This window comes from Trachypithecus francoisi, unplaced genomic scaffold (assembly GCF_009764315.1).
Source record: "Trachypithecus francoisi isolate TF-2019V2 unplaced genomic scaffold, Tfra_2.0 Lachesis_group2, whole genome shotgun sequence".
Lineage (NCBI taxonomy): Eukaryota > Metazoa > Chordata > Mammalia > Primates > Cercopithecidae > Trachypithecus > Trachypithecus francoisi.
Genome location: NW_022681465.1, coordinates 88179484 through 88197493, shown reverse-complemented (window position 1 = coordinate 88197493; position 18010 = coordinate 88179484). Strand labels below are relative to the sequence as shown.

The window sequence follows — 18010 nt, the reverse complement described above, 5'->3', positions numbered from 1 at the left end:
TCCTTTATACAATCTTTGTGCTCTAAGAACTCATAAGCTGGTTGGGAAACAGTCTGAACTTAAGAAGAAACAACCATGACAGTAAGGCAGTTACACCGCGCACAAAAAGAGTAACACAGCAAAGGCTTTCCAGAAAAGGAACTGGCAAAAAGAGGATTTTATTTAGTCAAGTATGCCTGAAGGTTTGTGTTGGAAAATAGTAAGAAAGCGGCAAAATGTTGGGCCAATTGGTCTTTATTCTACAGTATGGTGGTCCCTCCAGATGCTACATGAAGAAACAGGCTGTAGCAAAATAACTCTGGGAAACAATGCATTTTACCCTTTGATCCTTTAGGTTCACAATGTACACTAGCTTACTGAAGGATCCTAGAAGTCTTTCAGTCAACAGACCTAGTTATCCTTGTGTAATCCAGTGTTCACCAATCTTAACTGAATACAGGATTCTTTCTTCGGGGAACTTTTCACAACCCTGCCAAACTTCCACAGAATATGCTTTAGGAATGTCGTTGAAGAAACAGAAACCTCTAAAGATTTCTAAACGAGTTGGGGGATAATCAAAGTTGTGTTTAAGAAATAATGATAACTATTCATGTTCTTACAATGTGCCAGGCATACAGTTGAAAGTTTCTACATAATCTAATTTCAAATCTAAGAGGTATTTTCATTATTTTATGGGTGAGAAAACTGAAGTTTATTTAAGAGAGGTTAAGTAACCTTCGTAAAGTCACCGTGCTAGCAAAAGGGAGAACCAGAATTTGAATCCAGGTCTGTCTCTATGATCTTGATCATGTGTTCAGATTGCCTAGGCTAGTCCAACTTTAACCAGCACATTATGCAAGCACTGTGGCTGGAATGATAAATTATGAGATCACTCAATTGTGACTCCAAACCCATGTTCATAACTGTCATGCTGTATTACCTGTCAAGAAGATTCATTAGGCCCAATCGTTAGAGGATGGATTAGAAAAAGACAGAGGTTCCGGGGAAGCCTATAGACTACTCATGAATTTTAAAAACAGACCAGATAAGAATTAAAGTAGTGGTTCTGAACTGGGGGCAGTTTTGACCCCTGGAGACATTTGGCAATGCCTGGAGACATTCCTGGCTGTCGTGACTGTGGGCATGATTGGGTGGGGGTGGGTTTACTCCTGGTATCTAATGGGTAGAGGCCAGGGATGCTGCCACAGTACACACAGGACAACATCCCTGGCTCTCCCCCCACCCAGCAACAAATAATTATCTAACAAATGTTAATAGTACTGAGGTTGAGAAACCCTATTCTAAAGAGACAGATACTCCTAAATTACCTCCTTGTCACTATTCCACTCATGAAAGAACTTTCAATAGGTTAAACTGGAAAAGCAATTCAATGATCTGTGTCATGGAACCCTTTTCTTTGAAAAGGCTTTTGAATCTCCACATGACAATGTTTATTAAAAATCAAAATGTTTATTAAAAACATATCTTCCTTAATATCTGATAAATTTTTTAAAAAATCAAGAGTAACATTGATGACTTTGCCATCCCAAAAAGCATTTAAAATTTGGTAATGTATAAGGTATCTGCTCAGAAAAACGTAAAGATATGAACAGCAAGACACTAAAAAGGTCTTTAAAAATTAGCAAGCTTGCCTAGCTCGTCCTATTTGTTGTTGTTTTGTTTTGATTTGTTTTAGGCTTTAGCAGCCTGAAGCCATGGTGTTTAGTCTGCCTCTAGTGATAAGCGGAAAAGGAGGATGAGGAAGGAGCTTTACTGTTCCAACCAGAAACAGAAACTAAGAAACCGTAACTGTATTCTCTCCCTTGGATACCCCTGGAAAGTCTTTAAAACAATGAAACTAAACAGTGAAATAGCATATAAGAAACCTTGGACATACATCATAAAACCAGTAAAATTCAAATAAACAGAATAAAAGAAAAATTGTAATTTCCTGGAATTACGGAACAAAAATAAAATTTGGATTTTCCAAAATTAGGTAAAGTAGCTTTATTGTATCTTAAAAACACTATCTACGAACCATCAAAAAGCCCCAAACCCATAATGATATGATTATGGAATAAAGCTACTTACTAAAGCAGCAACGTACACTTTGTAGACAGGGTCAGCACAGACCATTGACAGAACGTTGCAGCATGCCTCCACCACATCTCCTGAGATACTCGTCTGGGAAGACCCACTGGCAGCTCCCCCACTCGGGCTGCTTCCACTGCTGCCCCCGGAATTTCCAGTGCTCTCCCCATTTGCCAACAGCAGGGCCCCACTGACATCATGGGAAAGACGCCTGAGGGCCATCTCTCTCACATTCCAGTTTCTAGAAAATAAGCAGCCAACGAGTTCCATTCCAAACACCTGGATCAAACACACACAATGAATTCAATGTAAAGAAAAGCTTATGGACCCAGAGTATTTTGAGTTTAGCATCATTTTTGATTATTACATAAAAACTAGGCATTTCTTAAATCTTCACCATCCTTCACAACTTCAAATACATCCAGCCACTTAAACATCGTAAGGAAGAATTTTATACTCAAGTTTAACTGGTAATTATCCAAAGTCATTAATATTTATTAGTTCAGGTAAATAATAAACTCCATTAAGTCATTAGATGGCTATACATACATTCTATGCCTCTATTGTCCCCCATGCTTACCAAAACGCCAAAAAAACTGAAAACCTCAAGTCTGTATTCATATTAAGGTAGTTTAAAGAGAAAAACTAGAGCAAGATTAAGAAAAGAAAAAAAAAAAGATCAAAAAAGGCACCAGGAGAAGGTTTCAAGAGATACAGAGTATTTCTCTTCCAGACAAGAGCAGTAAGTAAAACACATTTAATTAGTTGTCTGTACAAAAAGGTTTAAAAAACTAGACAAAACAGGTCAAACTGAAGAAAAAATGCTTGTGTTCGAGTACGCAAAGGAAAACGGCAGACACAGAATTATAGTACATGCTGTTGCCGTCGTCAATCCCATGCCCCAGAAGCCAGAGTCCCTACAGTGAGGAAAGCGTGAAGGGTCTTTCCCTTCATGCTTTATGGGCCAATTAGCTAAAAGTAAGCTTAATACCTAAGATATCATGTGAAAAAGGTCTAAATATTAAAGATGAATAAACACAACTTTTGGAAAAATGGATCATGACATACTTATTTACATGTATTTTGTTATAAAGGGATATTATGGGAGAATGAACCAAATAGAATATAGTGAGCTTCTGGTACTGTTAAGTAGTGTGCCACTACCTACGTTTTAATTGTCTTACCTAACATGCTTAATAAAAAGCTAAGAATATAGAGCCTAGTCTGACCTAAAGCTTAGGCAAAACAAACTAGACCATATCCTTGAAAGAATGAAATCTAACAGCTCAGAATCAACTTGAGAGTTCTTTGATGGGTCATGAAAGTCAGGTGAGGACCTATGTTCATTAGTATTTCATTGAATTTCATTAATGGACTAGATACAAGAATATGTATTTAATATTTTTGCAGATTTTATTAGATTCATAAATGGGTTGCTAATATGCTAAGAGAATTCCAAAGGTGCAGGACTGTAATGGTCACAAAAGAAAAATGAAACAAATCCTAATGATACGTAAGCTCAATGTGTTAATACATCTGTTCACAAATTTAATTCAACAGAATTTAACAGATTACTGAAAATAACTATTTTACTTCTTTATTGTCTGGTACAGACCTGTCTGGTTTTAGATCCTACATTTAAAAAATAATAGATTAAGCATTCAACAACCAAGAAAATCATTACAAACCAACTGACAAAAAAGCCCCACCTTACTGAGGATGAAAAAGCATTCAATCAGAAGAGATGGTAAAGGGATGCAAAACTGTTCTTACAAATCAAAATGATGAACTCAAGGTAACCATCACATATTTTTTCTTATTCATCTGCTCTGCAATTATTAAGCACCCATTGTATGCCATCAGGATATGAAAGGAGAAATTAATTTTAAATGGCAGCAAATAAGAAACATGATAAAAATCCTTGGCAGGAATGGGGATTAAACATTGGGAAAAGTTAGCACTGAAGGGTTCTGGTTTCTATCCTTCTATCCTTGAACAACCCTGTACGTCTGTTAGTTCAGGAAAAGATGTTTCTAGATACGTGAAGTGAAACCACAAGGAAGTTTTGAAGTTGAAGCTGTATAATAAGGAGTATAGTATTAATACCAAAAGTAACATTAAAATTTCCAAAGGAATAAAGGTCATGATGGAGGCAAGCAAAAGTATTTTTTAAATTATAAACAACTGAGGGAAGGAGACAAATACACTAATTGATCTATAAATATTTCTTTGAGAAATGAAAAACAAAGAACTACTTACCTGAATCCATGGCTCAGCTAAATCTTTGTAAGCAGGAGGGATTTGCTGAGTTCCATAATGAGTAAGGTTAAAATTGCTCTCTTGATTCCTTCTTTGTGATCCAGCCAAAGGCTGCTGCTGTACGGTTTGCTGCTGTGCAGCTCTGAGGGAAGAAGGGGAATCCACAGGACTTGACAATTCGTGGCTAAAATGAAAAATAACAAAACTTGCTTTAAAAAAATTAACAGAGTTAAATCACACTTTGAGAAATTTAAAAAAATTAAACATATACATATCATTATTTCAAAATTATTACCTGTAGAAATCATGAGATCTCCACTTAGATCTACAAAGGGGACATATTAAAGGTTCTCTATTTCTTCTACACTCTTCTGCCCCTGAAAAATTACAGAAACAAAATCTTACAAAAATGTAAATACTTAACATTATTTATATTTCATAACTGTTTATAATAATTATTTATAGGATTTATATAGCAGGAACCTCAAAAATAATCTAAACATTTATCTGAAAGCAAGTACATACAACAGGTTAAATGATTTTGAATGCTATTTTATTCATTCTGATAATGTGTACCCTGCTTACTGTTTTTCCAAACGTTCTGCCCTGTTTGACCACCAGGTAAAGTCCTTCCAATCCTTACTTTGATGCTAGCCTCTCTGTAATGCCTGCCCAGGTCTTCTTCCACCTCCTTCCCTTCATGTATACCTTCCAGATTGAAATTGTTTCTAATTCTATGCACTTCTTCCATTATCACCTATGTCACACTTTATTGCATTTCTTTGCTCACACAGGTCATCTCCTAAAGATCCTGCATTCCCATTTGTTGAAAACTCTTCACAGAGGACTTAGATACACTGTTTTTATTCTCTTACCAATCTCCCTTCAAGCCATGTTACACTCTTATATAACATAGTAAGCTCAGAGAGCAACTGTGCTGAATAAGCATAGAGAGAAAAAGAGCCACATACAAATTGACATGCAGTGGTGGTGCAGCTTGTTCCTGCAGCCGTCTTCACACACTGTAAGACTTTCTTCATCAAGCATGCCCAATAAGCAAATAGGACACATCTGCTCCTCTTCATCCTTTATACTATAGAAAAGGGGAAGAAAAAGTATTAAACATAAAAGAATATAAAGCAGAACTGATATGCTAAAAACACTTTCTGCTTGCTTAGAATATAAATACAGTAGAAATTCTTGTTTAAGAGCATCTTACATACTAAGAGATACATATTTATGCTATTAATATACAGTAATTTAAAATCAGATTAACACACGAGTACTTATAGACTGTAGGTGTGAGTTAACTTTCTTTGTGATGAAAACAATACACAGACTGTAATCTTAGAAAGAACATTTGTATCTCCCAAATTCTGCTACTGTACCTTTTGAATAAACCAACAGGTTTGACTACGTACAAAAATATACTACACGGTACTAGTTTCAAGATTTTAAGTGCTGGCGGACCTTAGAGCTCAAAGATTCCACATCCTAAATTTAAATGCCTATTTCAGAAATTTCTAGTGGCAGTATGAACTGGTCCAACTTTCCTAGAAATGAATCTAGGAACACGTCACATTTTAAGGGTACACAATCTTTCACCTAGACTTCTAGGAATGTATCATAAGAAAATAAAAAGACAAATATATAAAGATGTATTATGAAAATGTCCACTGCAGTATTATTTAGAATAACGAAAAGAAATCAAAACAACCAAATGAATGCCAAAAGGAGGTTAAACAAATTATGGCAAACCTAGACACCGTGAAGCCTTTAAAAAGGAACAGAGAGATCCATAAATGAGGTCAAAATAAAACTACCATGTATAGAATGATTCCATTTATGGCAAAATTGCAACATAATGGGTAATTATATTGCATATACTTGATTATCTCTAATATACAAAGTATTTTTAAAAATCAGTAAGAAAAATACTAATAGTAAAATGGACAAAGGAAATAAAAAGGCAATTGGAATAAAGAATAATAGATTGGTAACATCTGGCCCTCATAATGGCACAGAAAACCAGGTTCTCATATCTGGTAGAAGTAAAAACTAAAATCTCTGGAAGGAAATTTTGTTAGTATTTCTTAAAATACTACATGTATATATTCATGACCTAAAAATCCTATTTCCTAGGATGCTATCCTGACATATTTTAAGTATGTAAACAAACAACTGGAGGTGTGCTTAATGTACATTAATTAAGGCAATGGCTAAATAAATTATGGTGTACCAACATAACCTTATACAGCCATGAAAAGAAAAAAAGTATGTAATCTGGTAATGATGTGGAAAAATATTCTTTACATATAAAGTAAAAGCAAAAGAAAATTGCACACCAGAACATATGGCATGACTTTGTTTAAAAACAGTAAGAAAGCTGAGAGAAATATGGATGGGGGAACGTGCGTGCATGTGTTTGTTGGCCGAAGTACGGAGGGTGCAAAGAAGAGTTTCACTCCTTGATTTATGTAATTTTTAAAAGTTGTATTAAATAGTTAACAGTAGTTATTTTGCGTGCAACCAGGCTAGAGAAAGAGGACTTTAGTTCTCTATTTCATAAATGCTTTTAATTAAATCTTCATGATGTGAGGGATGGCTTTTAAAAATCAATAGCTGTATTTCCATTATAAAATAAAGGGAAGGCTCTGGGACGTTAAATAAGTTGCCTCAAATCATAAAATCAGTTTGTGGCAGATCTATCATTACACTTTTATCTGAGAAGAATATGCCATAAACTTACAACGTCTAAATTTTAGAATCTGCTAAGCTAGGCCCAATATTGCACTTCTACTATCTTCAACTATTAGGTTGGTGCAAAAGTAATTGTGGTTTTTGCCATTACTTCTAATTTTTTGAATCCTAATTTTGCCATTAGAAGTAATGGCAAAAACGGCAATTACTTTTCCCTGAAAAAACAGATCTGAGTAACTAGCAGCAAAATAACCAGTTCCCCAAATGCACAAAAAGCTTTCCAACAAAGCTAATCAAACAAGTCAGCAAAGTCATCATGGGTGATTCCTGAGATGAAGGCACACTTACTAGTCTCTCCCTCCCAATGTACCTGCCCCCTCTCTTTTCCTAATTGTAGAGCTACTCAGGATGCGGAAAAACTGTCAGAATATGCATGCATTAGTAACGAAGAATTAACAGTAGCATTACAGAAATGATGTATACAACTATCTATAATAAAAATATTCATGGCAAAAATAATCCAAGGTCAACTAACTCTTCATATAATTACACCAAAATTAAGCTTATTCATAAGAGGAAAATAAAGTTTCACAATTTAGTCAAATCACAAGTGCAACTTACTAAATACTTCTCTGACAACAAAAAGAATACCATTCTGGGGTATTTCCTGTCCATCTTTTTTCCAAGTACATATTTTGTAAGCATTGTTCAGATCATTTATGTATATATATACATGCACTATTTCATATTTAAACAATTATTATAAAATTGCACTTCAACTCTTCATATACATAGTTCATTTTTTTTTTTTTTGTGGCAACATATGCATAACATAAAATTTACCATCTTAACCATTTGTAAGCGTACAGGTCAGTGGTATTAAATGCCTTCATGCTGTGCAACCATCACCACTATGTGTCTCCAGTATTCATCTTATAAAACTGAAACCCTATACCCATTAAACATGATTCTTCACGATCTCCTTCCTCCAGCCTCTGGCAACCACCATTCTATATTTTTTCCGAGACAGGATCTTGCTGTCTCCCAGACTGCAGTACAGCGGCACAAGTATAGCTCACTGCAGCCTTGAACTCCTGGGCTCGAGAGATGCCCCCTGCCTCAGACTCCTGAGTAGCTGGGATCACAGGCGCATGCCATCCATGCCTGGCTAATTTTTCTTTTCTTTTCTCTCTTTTTTTTTTTTTTGGTAGAGACAGGGTCACACTATGTTGCCCAGGCTAATCAGGAACTCCTGGGATCAAGTAATCCTCCTGCCTAGGGTCATTCTACTTTCTGTCTCTATGGTTTTGACTAAGTATCTCATGTAAGTGAAATGATACAATATCTGTCTTTTTGTGACTGGTTTATTTTGCTTAGCATAATGTCCTAAAGTTCATCCATGTTGTAGCACGCTTCCTTCCTTTGTAAAGCTGAATAATATTCCACTATGTGTATATCCCACATTATCCATTCATCCATTGATGGACACTTGGGTTGCTTCCACCACATAGTTTTTAATGCCGCCATAATTTTCCACTGACTAGATAGATCCTAACTGTTTTAAGTATCCATTAATGTTGGACATATAAGCTGTTTCCATATTTTTACATTTTAAGAAACCATTACAAACATCTTTGTACACATTTTTTTTGACATTTCAGATTTTTTTTAGCATAGTTTTTTCTGAAGCAAAATTACATGAGTATAGAGCAGGGAGTAACAAACTTATAAGGAAAACAAATTAGCCTTTGGACTACTTGTGTAAATAGTTTTAATGAACATAGCCATCCCCATTTATTTATATATCGTCTTCGGCTATTTTCAGGCTATAAGGGCAGAGCTTATAATAAGGGCAGAGTTTTCAAACTAATACTTAAAAAATATTTAAATTTAAAATACTATTTAAAAAAATTTAAATTTAAAATACTATTTAAAAAAATTTAAAGTTTAAAAAAAGTTACCTATAATAACCCCTCCTATAAATAACCAGTGAACTTCTTATCCCTCCCGATTTTTACATACCTGTAATACCTTTTCTATATAAAACTGGGTTCATGCATAATATATTATTATAATCTAGATTTGGTTTTACTTATTGACATTTTCCCAGGTCATTCAATGTTCTCCAAAAGCATTAATTTTAATGCCTACATGACATTCGTAACATTGGCATACACTTATTTAATCATTCAATTGTTACTGGATATTTAAACTGTTTCTAATTTTTCACCATAATACTATGAGAAACAAGTCATATATGATATATGTAAGGCTTGTGCATTTCTCAGATTAAACTTTTACTTAAGAAGAACATTTACTGGATCAATGAATATAAATGTTTTTAAAAGCCATTATTGCTTTTTTTTCTTCAAAAGGCTATATACTGCTTCATATACGATCAAGCACATCCTTACAATAACTGAATTACATCATTTAAAAAGTCTTCCATTATTTCAGTAAAAACTGGTATCTTTTTTAAAAAAATGAACATTTCTTTAGTTATCAGGTTGAATGAACAGTTTTTGTGTTTCTTAGCCCCTTAGAATTCTTTTCTGGTGCATATTCTCTTTATGCCCTTCATTTTCAATTGAATTTTAAATTTGTTTATCCTAATTGTTTTATTATTGTTTCCGGCATACCATTTAAAATTGTATGTAATTAGATCTCCAGATATACTTCCTATTTTCTTTTTATTGATTTTAGATATAAATATAGTGGTTACACGAAACAAAAATCTACCCATCTACATAGTACAATCTCAGTAATCAAGATAACTTTTGTGGCTCCCCCCATGGATATGTGAATCCAAATAATTTTTTTTTTTTAATCTCAGAGAGAAACTTTCTATTTTAACTTTGGCTACTTGGTTTTAAGCATCTGTTATTTTTCCCCACAATAAAAAGTTACAAATGTCACTCAAAAGGAAAAAGGAGCTGGGTGTGGTGGCTCACACCCGTCATCCCAGCACTTTGGGACGCTGAGGTGGAAGGAATGCTTGGGGCTAGGAGTTCAGCAGGCTGGAGAAATAAAGCTCATTTTTTTTCATTTTATTTAGAAGAGATGAGGGGTAAAACAAAGATACCCAGGTTCTGGTTATACCTTTCCTCAAATGAACTGCATAACCTCTTGGCTTCACTTACTGCTGTCACTGAACCATGCCAACTAGAAAATCTTCAATGTCCAAAAACTCCCAAAACTCTAGGATTCTAAAATTATTTCATTTAATCAAAATTAAGAAAATCCAAACATTTACTTTTTTCACAGATGAAGAAAACCTCTCTTCTCTTCACTGCACACTTGTTGCGACCCTGTCACTTTTTCATTCTTCATTAATTTTGAGGTAGTTACAACACTTAACAGATTGATAGGATAAAGACAAGATTTAACCGCTCAGAACAGTGCTTCTCAAACTGGGCACTTCGGGAATAATATAGAAGGTGCCCTAGTAAGAGAAGCAGCACTTCCTTTGTGGAGTAATTTTTAAAAATCTAATTTTTACACTAAAACCAATAAAGCAATATACAGAACAGAAACAAGATTCACATGAATACTGCAGTTTTTAGCACAAAATGTCTATATACACACACACTCTCACATGACCTTTAACAACATATAATACACATACACACACCCACATATTTTTTAAGAGACAGGGTCTTGTTCTGTCACCTAGGCTGGAGTGCAGTAGTGCAATCATAGGTCACTGGAGCCTTGAACTCCTGGGTTCAAGTGATCCTCCTGCCTTGACCTCTTGAATAATTGGGACTACAGGTATCACCACTCCCAGCTAATTATTTTACTTCTGTAGAGACAGGGTATCCCTATGTTGCCCAGACGGGTCTTGAACTCCTGGGCTCAAGCGATCCTTCTGCCTCAGTCTCCCAACATGCTGGGATTACAGGCACAAGCCACCATGCCCAGAGAACCTTTAATATCTTCACCCTTGATTTTAACTTGAAAGCCAAGATTCAATAATTAAATCATTTTAGAGCAACTTAACAAGTAGATATAAAAAATTACCCCTAAAATTAAAAGTAACACTGGATTAATGCTTTGAAATCCTTAAAAAGTACTAACCTGTTTTCTGAACTAGATGTAGAAGTACTAGATGATGACAATGTATGAGAATTTGACATGCGTGAAACAAACTTCTGGATGGTGTTACGAGATGGAGCTTTGATCCTTGAGCTACGCCTACTGTGATATTTCTGGAACAAACTCTCAACCTAACATTGGAAAAAGACAGTAACAATGATATTTGTGCCATAATTACACATATGAAGAGTTCTACAGACTGAGCTATTTATCTTTTATTTGCATGTTTTTCCTAAAGTTGATTTAAGAGCTTCAAAAATAAAAACACATTATAGTTTACTAATGACAACATTCATACGGCAGGTCAGTGTTGTTTTTTTCAAGCTAGAAGAAAAAGTTTAGTAAATATCTCATGAGAACTATTTATAAGCATCAACTAATTCTTACACACCTTCACACCTTTCAAAAGGTCACTGTCTAAACTTAAAGAAGGAGAAATTTTAAGAATATATCATAAGAGTATGCTGACAATTTTACTCTAAGCATTTATTAAAAACTACCTCAAAATTCTTTAAAGTTTTTCTCCATAACATTGGGTCTGAAGGTTCTAGCTGAAACACCCGGAGCATTACAAACAGCAGATGAATACAGAATGTTCCACGTCCACAGCTGCAGTTCTGAAGAGTTAAAAAGAAAACCTATAGGTTAATACATCTGTGGCTCATCATTAGAACTTCTAAATTTATCACTTTACAATATTTCCAACTTTTTATACTAAAGTTTCTATTAATTCATATTCTTCATTATCTTTATACATAAGAAAAATCTACAACTATTTCCATGATTTAATCTCTCATTTCCATTGAATTTATTAAATAGATCAAATTTCTATTCTATGGTATATTAAGATAGTAAAAACCTCATGAATACATTAAAGAAAAATATTAGCCTAAAATACATTTTAAGTTTACTTTTGTCTACTAAAGGGAATTAAGTGATCCAAATTTAAGAACATTATAGTATATAAATTTGAGGTAGTACCATATACTACTACTAATAAAATAAAATGGTGACAAATCCTACCTGAGGCCCAATAAACACCCGGTATTTATTGTCTGGGCTGTCTCCTCCAATCAGGAAAGAGTTGGGCCCTATCTGCTGCAGTAAGTACAGTCTGGCCCGCATCACTTTGTTAACACGGCGATTTGTTTCCTCAGGGCTATATGGTGAGAAGCCATCTGGTGAAGGGGCTCTTCGGGGTGGTGTGATTCTGCCACTCTGAAACTTTACAACATTTTTTTTTTATTAGGTATGTTTCTCATTTCTTAATTAAGAAACTATTATCCACCAGCTGGGCGCGGTGGCTCATGCCTGTAATCCCAGCACTTTGGGAGGCCGAGGCGGGCGGATCATGAGGTCAGGAGATTCAGATCATCCTGGCTAACACGGTGAAACCTGTCTCTACTAAAAATACAAAAAATCAGCCGGGTGTGATGGCACACGCCTGTAATCCCAGCTACTCGGGAGGCTGAGGCAGGAGAATCACTTGAACATTTATTACCCTTAATTATTTAATTAGGTATCCAAAAAAACTGGAATTTCCACTGGACATTGATGTAAAGACCAAGTCCTAGGAAAATTAGTACAGTGAGAGTGTTATATATTACCCTCACCACAGGAGAGTTTTTGTCAGCTTCCACAAATTTGTTTTTATTGAGGAAGAGTCTGCAGAGTGTATGTTGGGAGGCATTCCACGGCAGCATTTGTAAATTTCCAGTTATAAAGGAGATTAATAAAGCCTTCAATAGATCCCAGAAAGCTATATGTTTAATTTTTACTACTAGACACAGCATTCTGCCTGCTTATGATATATACTTTTTATGCTTTTTGTTTTGGTTTATATTAGATGTTTCAAAGAACTCAAATGTTTACAGAATAATTTATAAAATTACCACATAGTTCTCTCTCAGCCAGATATTTATAAACATTTATGGGGATGACCGAGATTTTAAAAGTCTTTGTGCCAGGATGAAGAGATGCCAACAGCCCCCCAAGTGTTCCAGTATCCCAGCTGAAGCAACAGGCATGTGAGTGAAGAAGCTGAGCCTGCTGAGCCCTGCTCAATCTGCAGATTCATGAGCTAGTAACTGATTATTGTTTTAAGTTAAAAAAAATTAATAACTAATTTAACGGTGTTTTAACATATAGCCAACAACCGCTGTTGGGCATCAGGTTTTACTGTAAAATGTTTTTGCTTTAAATGTATTTTTTAACGAACTGATGTACCTTAATAACTCCAGATCTTAACAAAAACCCAAATTCCTCTTGTGGTCACTATCTCAACCATTTTTCCAATCATTTGTTCTTCAAAGTTAGAAAGTGAGTCCTTTTTTTTTTTTTTTTTTTTTTTCCGAGACAAAGTCTCACTCTGTCACCCAGGCTGGAGTACAGTGGCGCGATCTCAGCTCACTGCAAGCTCTGCCTCCTAGGTTCATGCCATTCTCCTGCCTCAGCCTCTGAAGTAGCTGGGACTACAGGCGGCCGCCACCATGCCCGGCTAACTGTTTTGTATTTTTCAGTGGAGACAGGAGTCTTAACATGCATTTCCACCACTAGAAGTCTCTCTCTCACATGAATTTACCACCTATCTTTTTGCAAATTTCTTTGATGTTTAGCTTAATATAGAAGACAGCTAAGATTCTCATAGCTGCTTCTGCATTCAATCTGCTGTGATATGATGTTTTGATGAAAGTATATGAAAGGAAATTCGGCCTCACACAGATATGCAGATGTAAAAAGAAGGAGTATTTTAATAGCTGTTTGGTTTTTTTTTTTTTTTTTTTTTTTTTGGAGTCTCATTCTGTTGCCCAGGCTGGAGAGCAGTGGTATGATCTCGGCTCAATGCAACTTCTGCCTCCCGGGTTCAAGCAATTCTCTCTGCTTCAGCCTGTAAAGTAGCTGAGATTACAGGTGCCTGCCACTACGCCTGGCTAATTTTTGTATTTTTAGTAGAGACGGGGTTTCACCATGTTGGCCAGGCTGGTCTTGAATTCCTGACCTCAAGTGATCCGCCCACCGTGGCCTCCCAAAGTGATAGGATTATAGGTGTCAGTCACTGCACTTGGCCGCCTGTTCAAATAATGATGAATATTCTTTGGTACTATACCAAAGCTCAAAACACGGTTTCTTAAAGGCAGTTGTAATGTGGAATCTGAAACCACATCAACAAACTTTTCCTACTGGCACATTAAAAATCCAAATGGTGTTATTTTACATTTTGAATGTATCTTTTACCTAGGAATGATTTTGTTGTTATAATACACTGATCATGTGGAAAATATTGGTTAAGTTAAGCAGATCTTCCAAATGTTCACATATTTCATTATACAGCATGAAAAAGAATCACATTTGCTATCACCAATCTTATCAGGAAAGTCTAAGCACTGGGAAGCTGTCAAGCTCACAGTGGTGGACAGTAGCTTTCTAAAATTCTAATTTTTATTTTGACATCTCAACTTTTAACACTGGTGAAAAAATATTTAAGTTTTTTTTTTTTTTTTTTTTTTTTTGAGATGGAGTTTCACTGTCGTAGTCCAGGCTGGAATGCAATGGTGCAATCTAGGCTCATTGCAACCTCTGCCTCCTGGGTTCAAGCGATTCTGCTGCCTCAGCCCCCGAGTAGCTGGGATTACAGGCATCTGCCACCATGCCTGGCTAATTTTTGTATTTTCAGTAGAGATGAGGTTTCACCATGTTGGCTAGGCTGCTCTCGAACTCCTGACCTCAGGTGATCCGCCCACCTCAGCCTCCCAAAGAGGCAGGATTATAGCCACCGCTCCTGGCCTTAAGTTGCTTTTCTTGAAGTGACAGTCTAATTCATCTTAAGAAAAATGTCTTCCAAATATCCAAATCTAAATAATCATAGTTTGTTGGTCACTCATTTCATGTTCCATGAAAGAACTAGCTCGGCTTGCAACTCTAACAACCGCACAAATACTTCTCCTTGAGAAACTATTGTATTTTGGTATGTAGAAGTGCTTTATGCATGCATCCCATTTCATCACACACAATATTACAAAGGCATGTATTTACTAAGAGTCAAGATTTAATAAAATTAATTTCTATTTCCTTGTCAAAGGCATTATCAAGTGTAACTGGCGTTTTTGTTTTTTTTTTCCTTTAATGGCTGATACATAGCAATAATGAATATAGTTTCTACAGCTGTAGCCTTAAATTGGGAAAAGGCACCAATAGTTTTATCCACCACTGCAAATATCAATGCAGGGAAAGAGGCAAACAACATCCCAGTTTTATCACAAAATTAGTTTTGACCTAATAGACCCCAGAAAGGGCCTCAGGAACCGCCTCCCCCCCTCCATCCTCAGGTGTCTGCAGATTATATTTTGAAAACTGATGTTCTAACAGATGGCTGGCCAGTCTTTTCTCTGTTATAAATGAATCTAAAAATTATAAAAACTAACATATCCGTTGTAACATTAACTTACAGGCACTGGGGAAACTCTTTTTCTCCTTACTCCTGGAGATTCTGATTTCACTGTGCGACCTGATGGGGAGTTGCCAGGAGAAGGACTGCGTCGGCCTTTGGAAGCTGGTGAAGCCGCACTCGCCTGGGCCTCTCCTGGAGACTCAGCTGCCAAGTGATTCATTTCAGATCCATCTCCTTTAACTGGGATTGGTTTTACCACCTGAATCAAAGTATTCCAATATTTTGATTACTTAAAAATATAAAAGGTAAGTAAATATAAATATCATAGACTAGGAAATAAACTTAACGAGCTTTTGTTATGAAATACACCAATATACCAGACAACATATCAACTTGTATTATTACTTTAAGCTATTAATGTAAAAGACTATTTTTACCTACACAAATTCCAGTCATTTAGGATTTAACACTAGTTAAAATGCAACCTCCTCCCTTACAATTTTGTAATGCATACAAAACTGCAGAAATGGTATTATTTGTTATATACCCTAACTCATTTAACACTCAAAAGTAATAATCAAAGGTTATTAAACAAATGTGAAAAATAAGCACTCATAACTTCTATAGTCAACTCATTCAACTACTAGATCAAAGATCTAGGTACATTTTTATTTGTTTTGACAAAATGTAGGACCTTGAAACAACACTGGGCATAATTTCAAATTGTCTGATGACTATGCAATCATTTTGCCCTGCTTTTGTGTGTGTGTGGTTTTTTACGTTATATCACAATAATAGGTTAGACACATATCTCAGAAAACCAAAAGAGGCTACAAGTGTAAAGATCAATTTCTCAGACAGAAATGCAGTTTACAAGACCTGCCCTTTTTTTTTTTTTTTTTTTTAAATTAAGGCTTTCAGACCTAATCTAGACATGACCAAAGGCCAAACTCCACAGCCTTGTACAACTGCAGACCTTTCTGGACTTTCTCCCACTGCTCCTGTTCTACAGCCAGTTGCTGTGTTCACCAAACTTGCCTGACCCTTCCACCTCCTGTGCTTTCCACTCACTCTCCTCCTAATTTAATACTCATCTCCAGCCTGCAGCACCCCAGGAGTACACCTTCACATGAGGAAAATTTACCCATTTTTTTAGACTCAGTTAAAATTCTTCCTTTTATGAAACTCCCCTGAAGTCTACCAGCATGACATTCTTTCTCTTTCCTAAGTCCCTATTGCTCTTCTGCCCATCCCACACATTTGGCACCTAGTCACAAGTTGCTTTGTGATATTTCATGTATTACTCTATTTATTACATATAAGTCTAATTTTCCCATTTGGAGATATTTACACTTTATGTTTCAAGAATGATCTGACACAACTTACTCAAAGTATAAAAACAGAATCAGACCTCTAAAGTAAACAGTAAACTTCTTAAGGATAATATGAAATCTGTAAACCATAAAATGTAGGGTGGCATAATTAAGCTTAAGGACTATGTGTTATGCATCTTATTCCACACATCTCTTTCCTCTTCATGCATGTCTTATATACAGACAAGGTACTTAGGTATTTGCTAGAAAGTGAACAGTATAAAAACCAAAATTCTGTCTTAGAGAACTGGATATTCTTAGTTCATATGTAATAAAGAACAAACGGCTGGCTCGTTTTTAAAAAGTTGTGATTTATGCCCTACGTTATTCTCAAAAGATTTAGGCTCTGTTTGAACACCTCCATCTAAAGGAGCTCAGAAAGCAGAACATTCAAACTTCAGATGGCTGTTTGTTTAAAAGTTCTTTATATTAACTGAGTAGTAATACACCCTTTTAACTGCCAACCTTCTACAAGATGTTTCAACAGCACTTTCTCTTCTCTAAGATAAATCCTTAATTTCTTCATATTCATCTTCTGGCACAAATAGCTAAAATGGTGAGGGGTTCCCACCACACCACCTCACATAAGTAAAAAATGGAAGAAACGTAGAAACTTAGCTGTAAAGACAAAGACTCATGGGCCCATAGTAACTTAAAGTGCTGGTATGGAAAGGAACAATTAGATTTATTCTGTAGAATTCCATGGGCTAGAATTAGAACCAGCGGGTAAAATATTCCTGACAGACTGCAGCTCAGTAATGAGGATACTGAAAGCCGCAGAGATTATGGAGTTAAGTCAGACACGAGTCAGTACTACACATCTAAGAGAGCTTGCGGAGGCAATGGAAATGTGCTAAAACTGCACTGCCGAAAGGGCAGCCATTGGCCACATGTGGTTACTGAGCATTTGAAATGTGGTTGGTGAGACTGAGGAACTACATTTTTACTTTTATTTACATCTAATTAATTTAAATCTAAACTTAAATAGGCACATGGGATGAATGCAGGGCAGACAATCATTTGGCAGGGGTGTACTTTAGACCCTTGTCAAAGTTTAGATAAATTTTAAGTTGCCGTATCTGTTTTAAAATAACAAAATAAACACAAACTTGCTGATAGAGATAAG

At 35.7% G+C, this 18010-nt stretch overlaps 1 protein-coding gene across 4 annotated transcripts in view; it reads right to left on the bottom strand.

Annotated features, from left to right (window-relative positions):
- The window catches only part of MAP3K1 (mitogen-activated protein kinase kinase kinase 1), a 77641-nt gene that overhangs the window by 18014 nt on the left and 41617 nt on the right, over window positions 1-18010 (bottom strand). For all 4 annotated transcript variants that reach the window (XM_033179601.1, XM_033179600.1, XM_033179598.1 and 1 more), the window contains exons 3-10: window positions 15570-15770; window positions 12148-12348; window positions 11625-11741; window positions 11107-11255; window positions 5301-5422; window positions 4625-4706; window positions 4330-4513; window positions 2071-2349 (exon numbers count right to left, since the gene is read on the bottom strand). In XM_033179601.1, coding sequence (XP_033035492.1) covers window positions 2071-2349; window positions 4330-4513; window positions 4625-4706; window positions 5301-5422; window positions 11107-11255; window positions 11625-11741; window positions 12148-12348; window positions 15570-15770 — 1335 coding nt within the window. The remainder of the gene's footprint in view (window positions 1-2070; window positions 2350-4329; window positions 4514-4624; window positions 4707-5300; window positions 5423-11106; window positions 11256-11624; window positions 11742-12147; window positions 12349-15569; window positions 15771-18010) is intronic.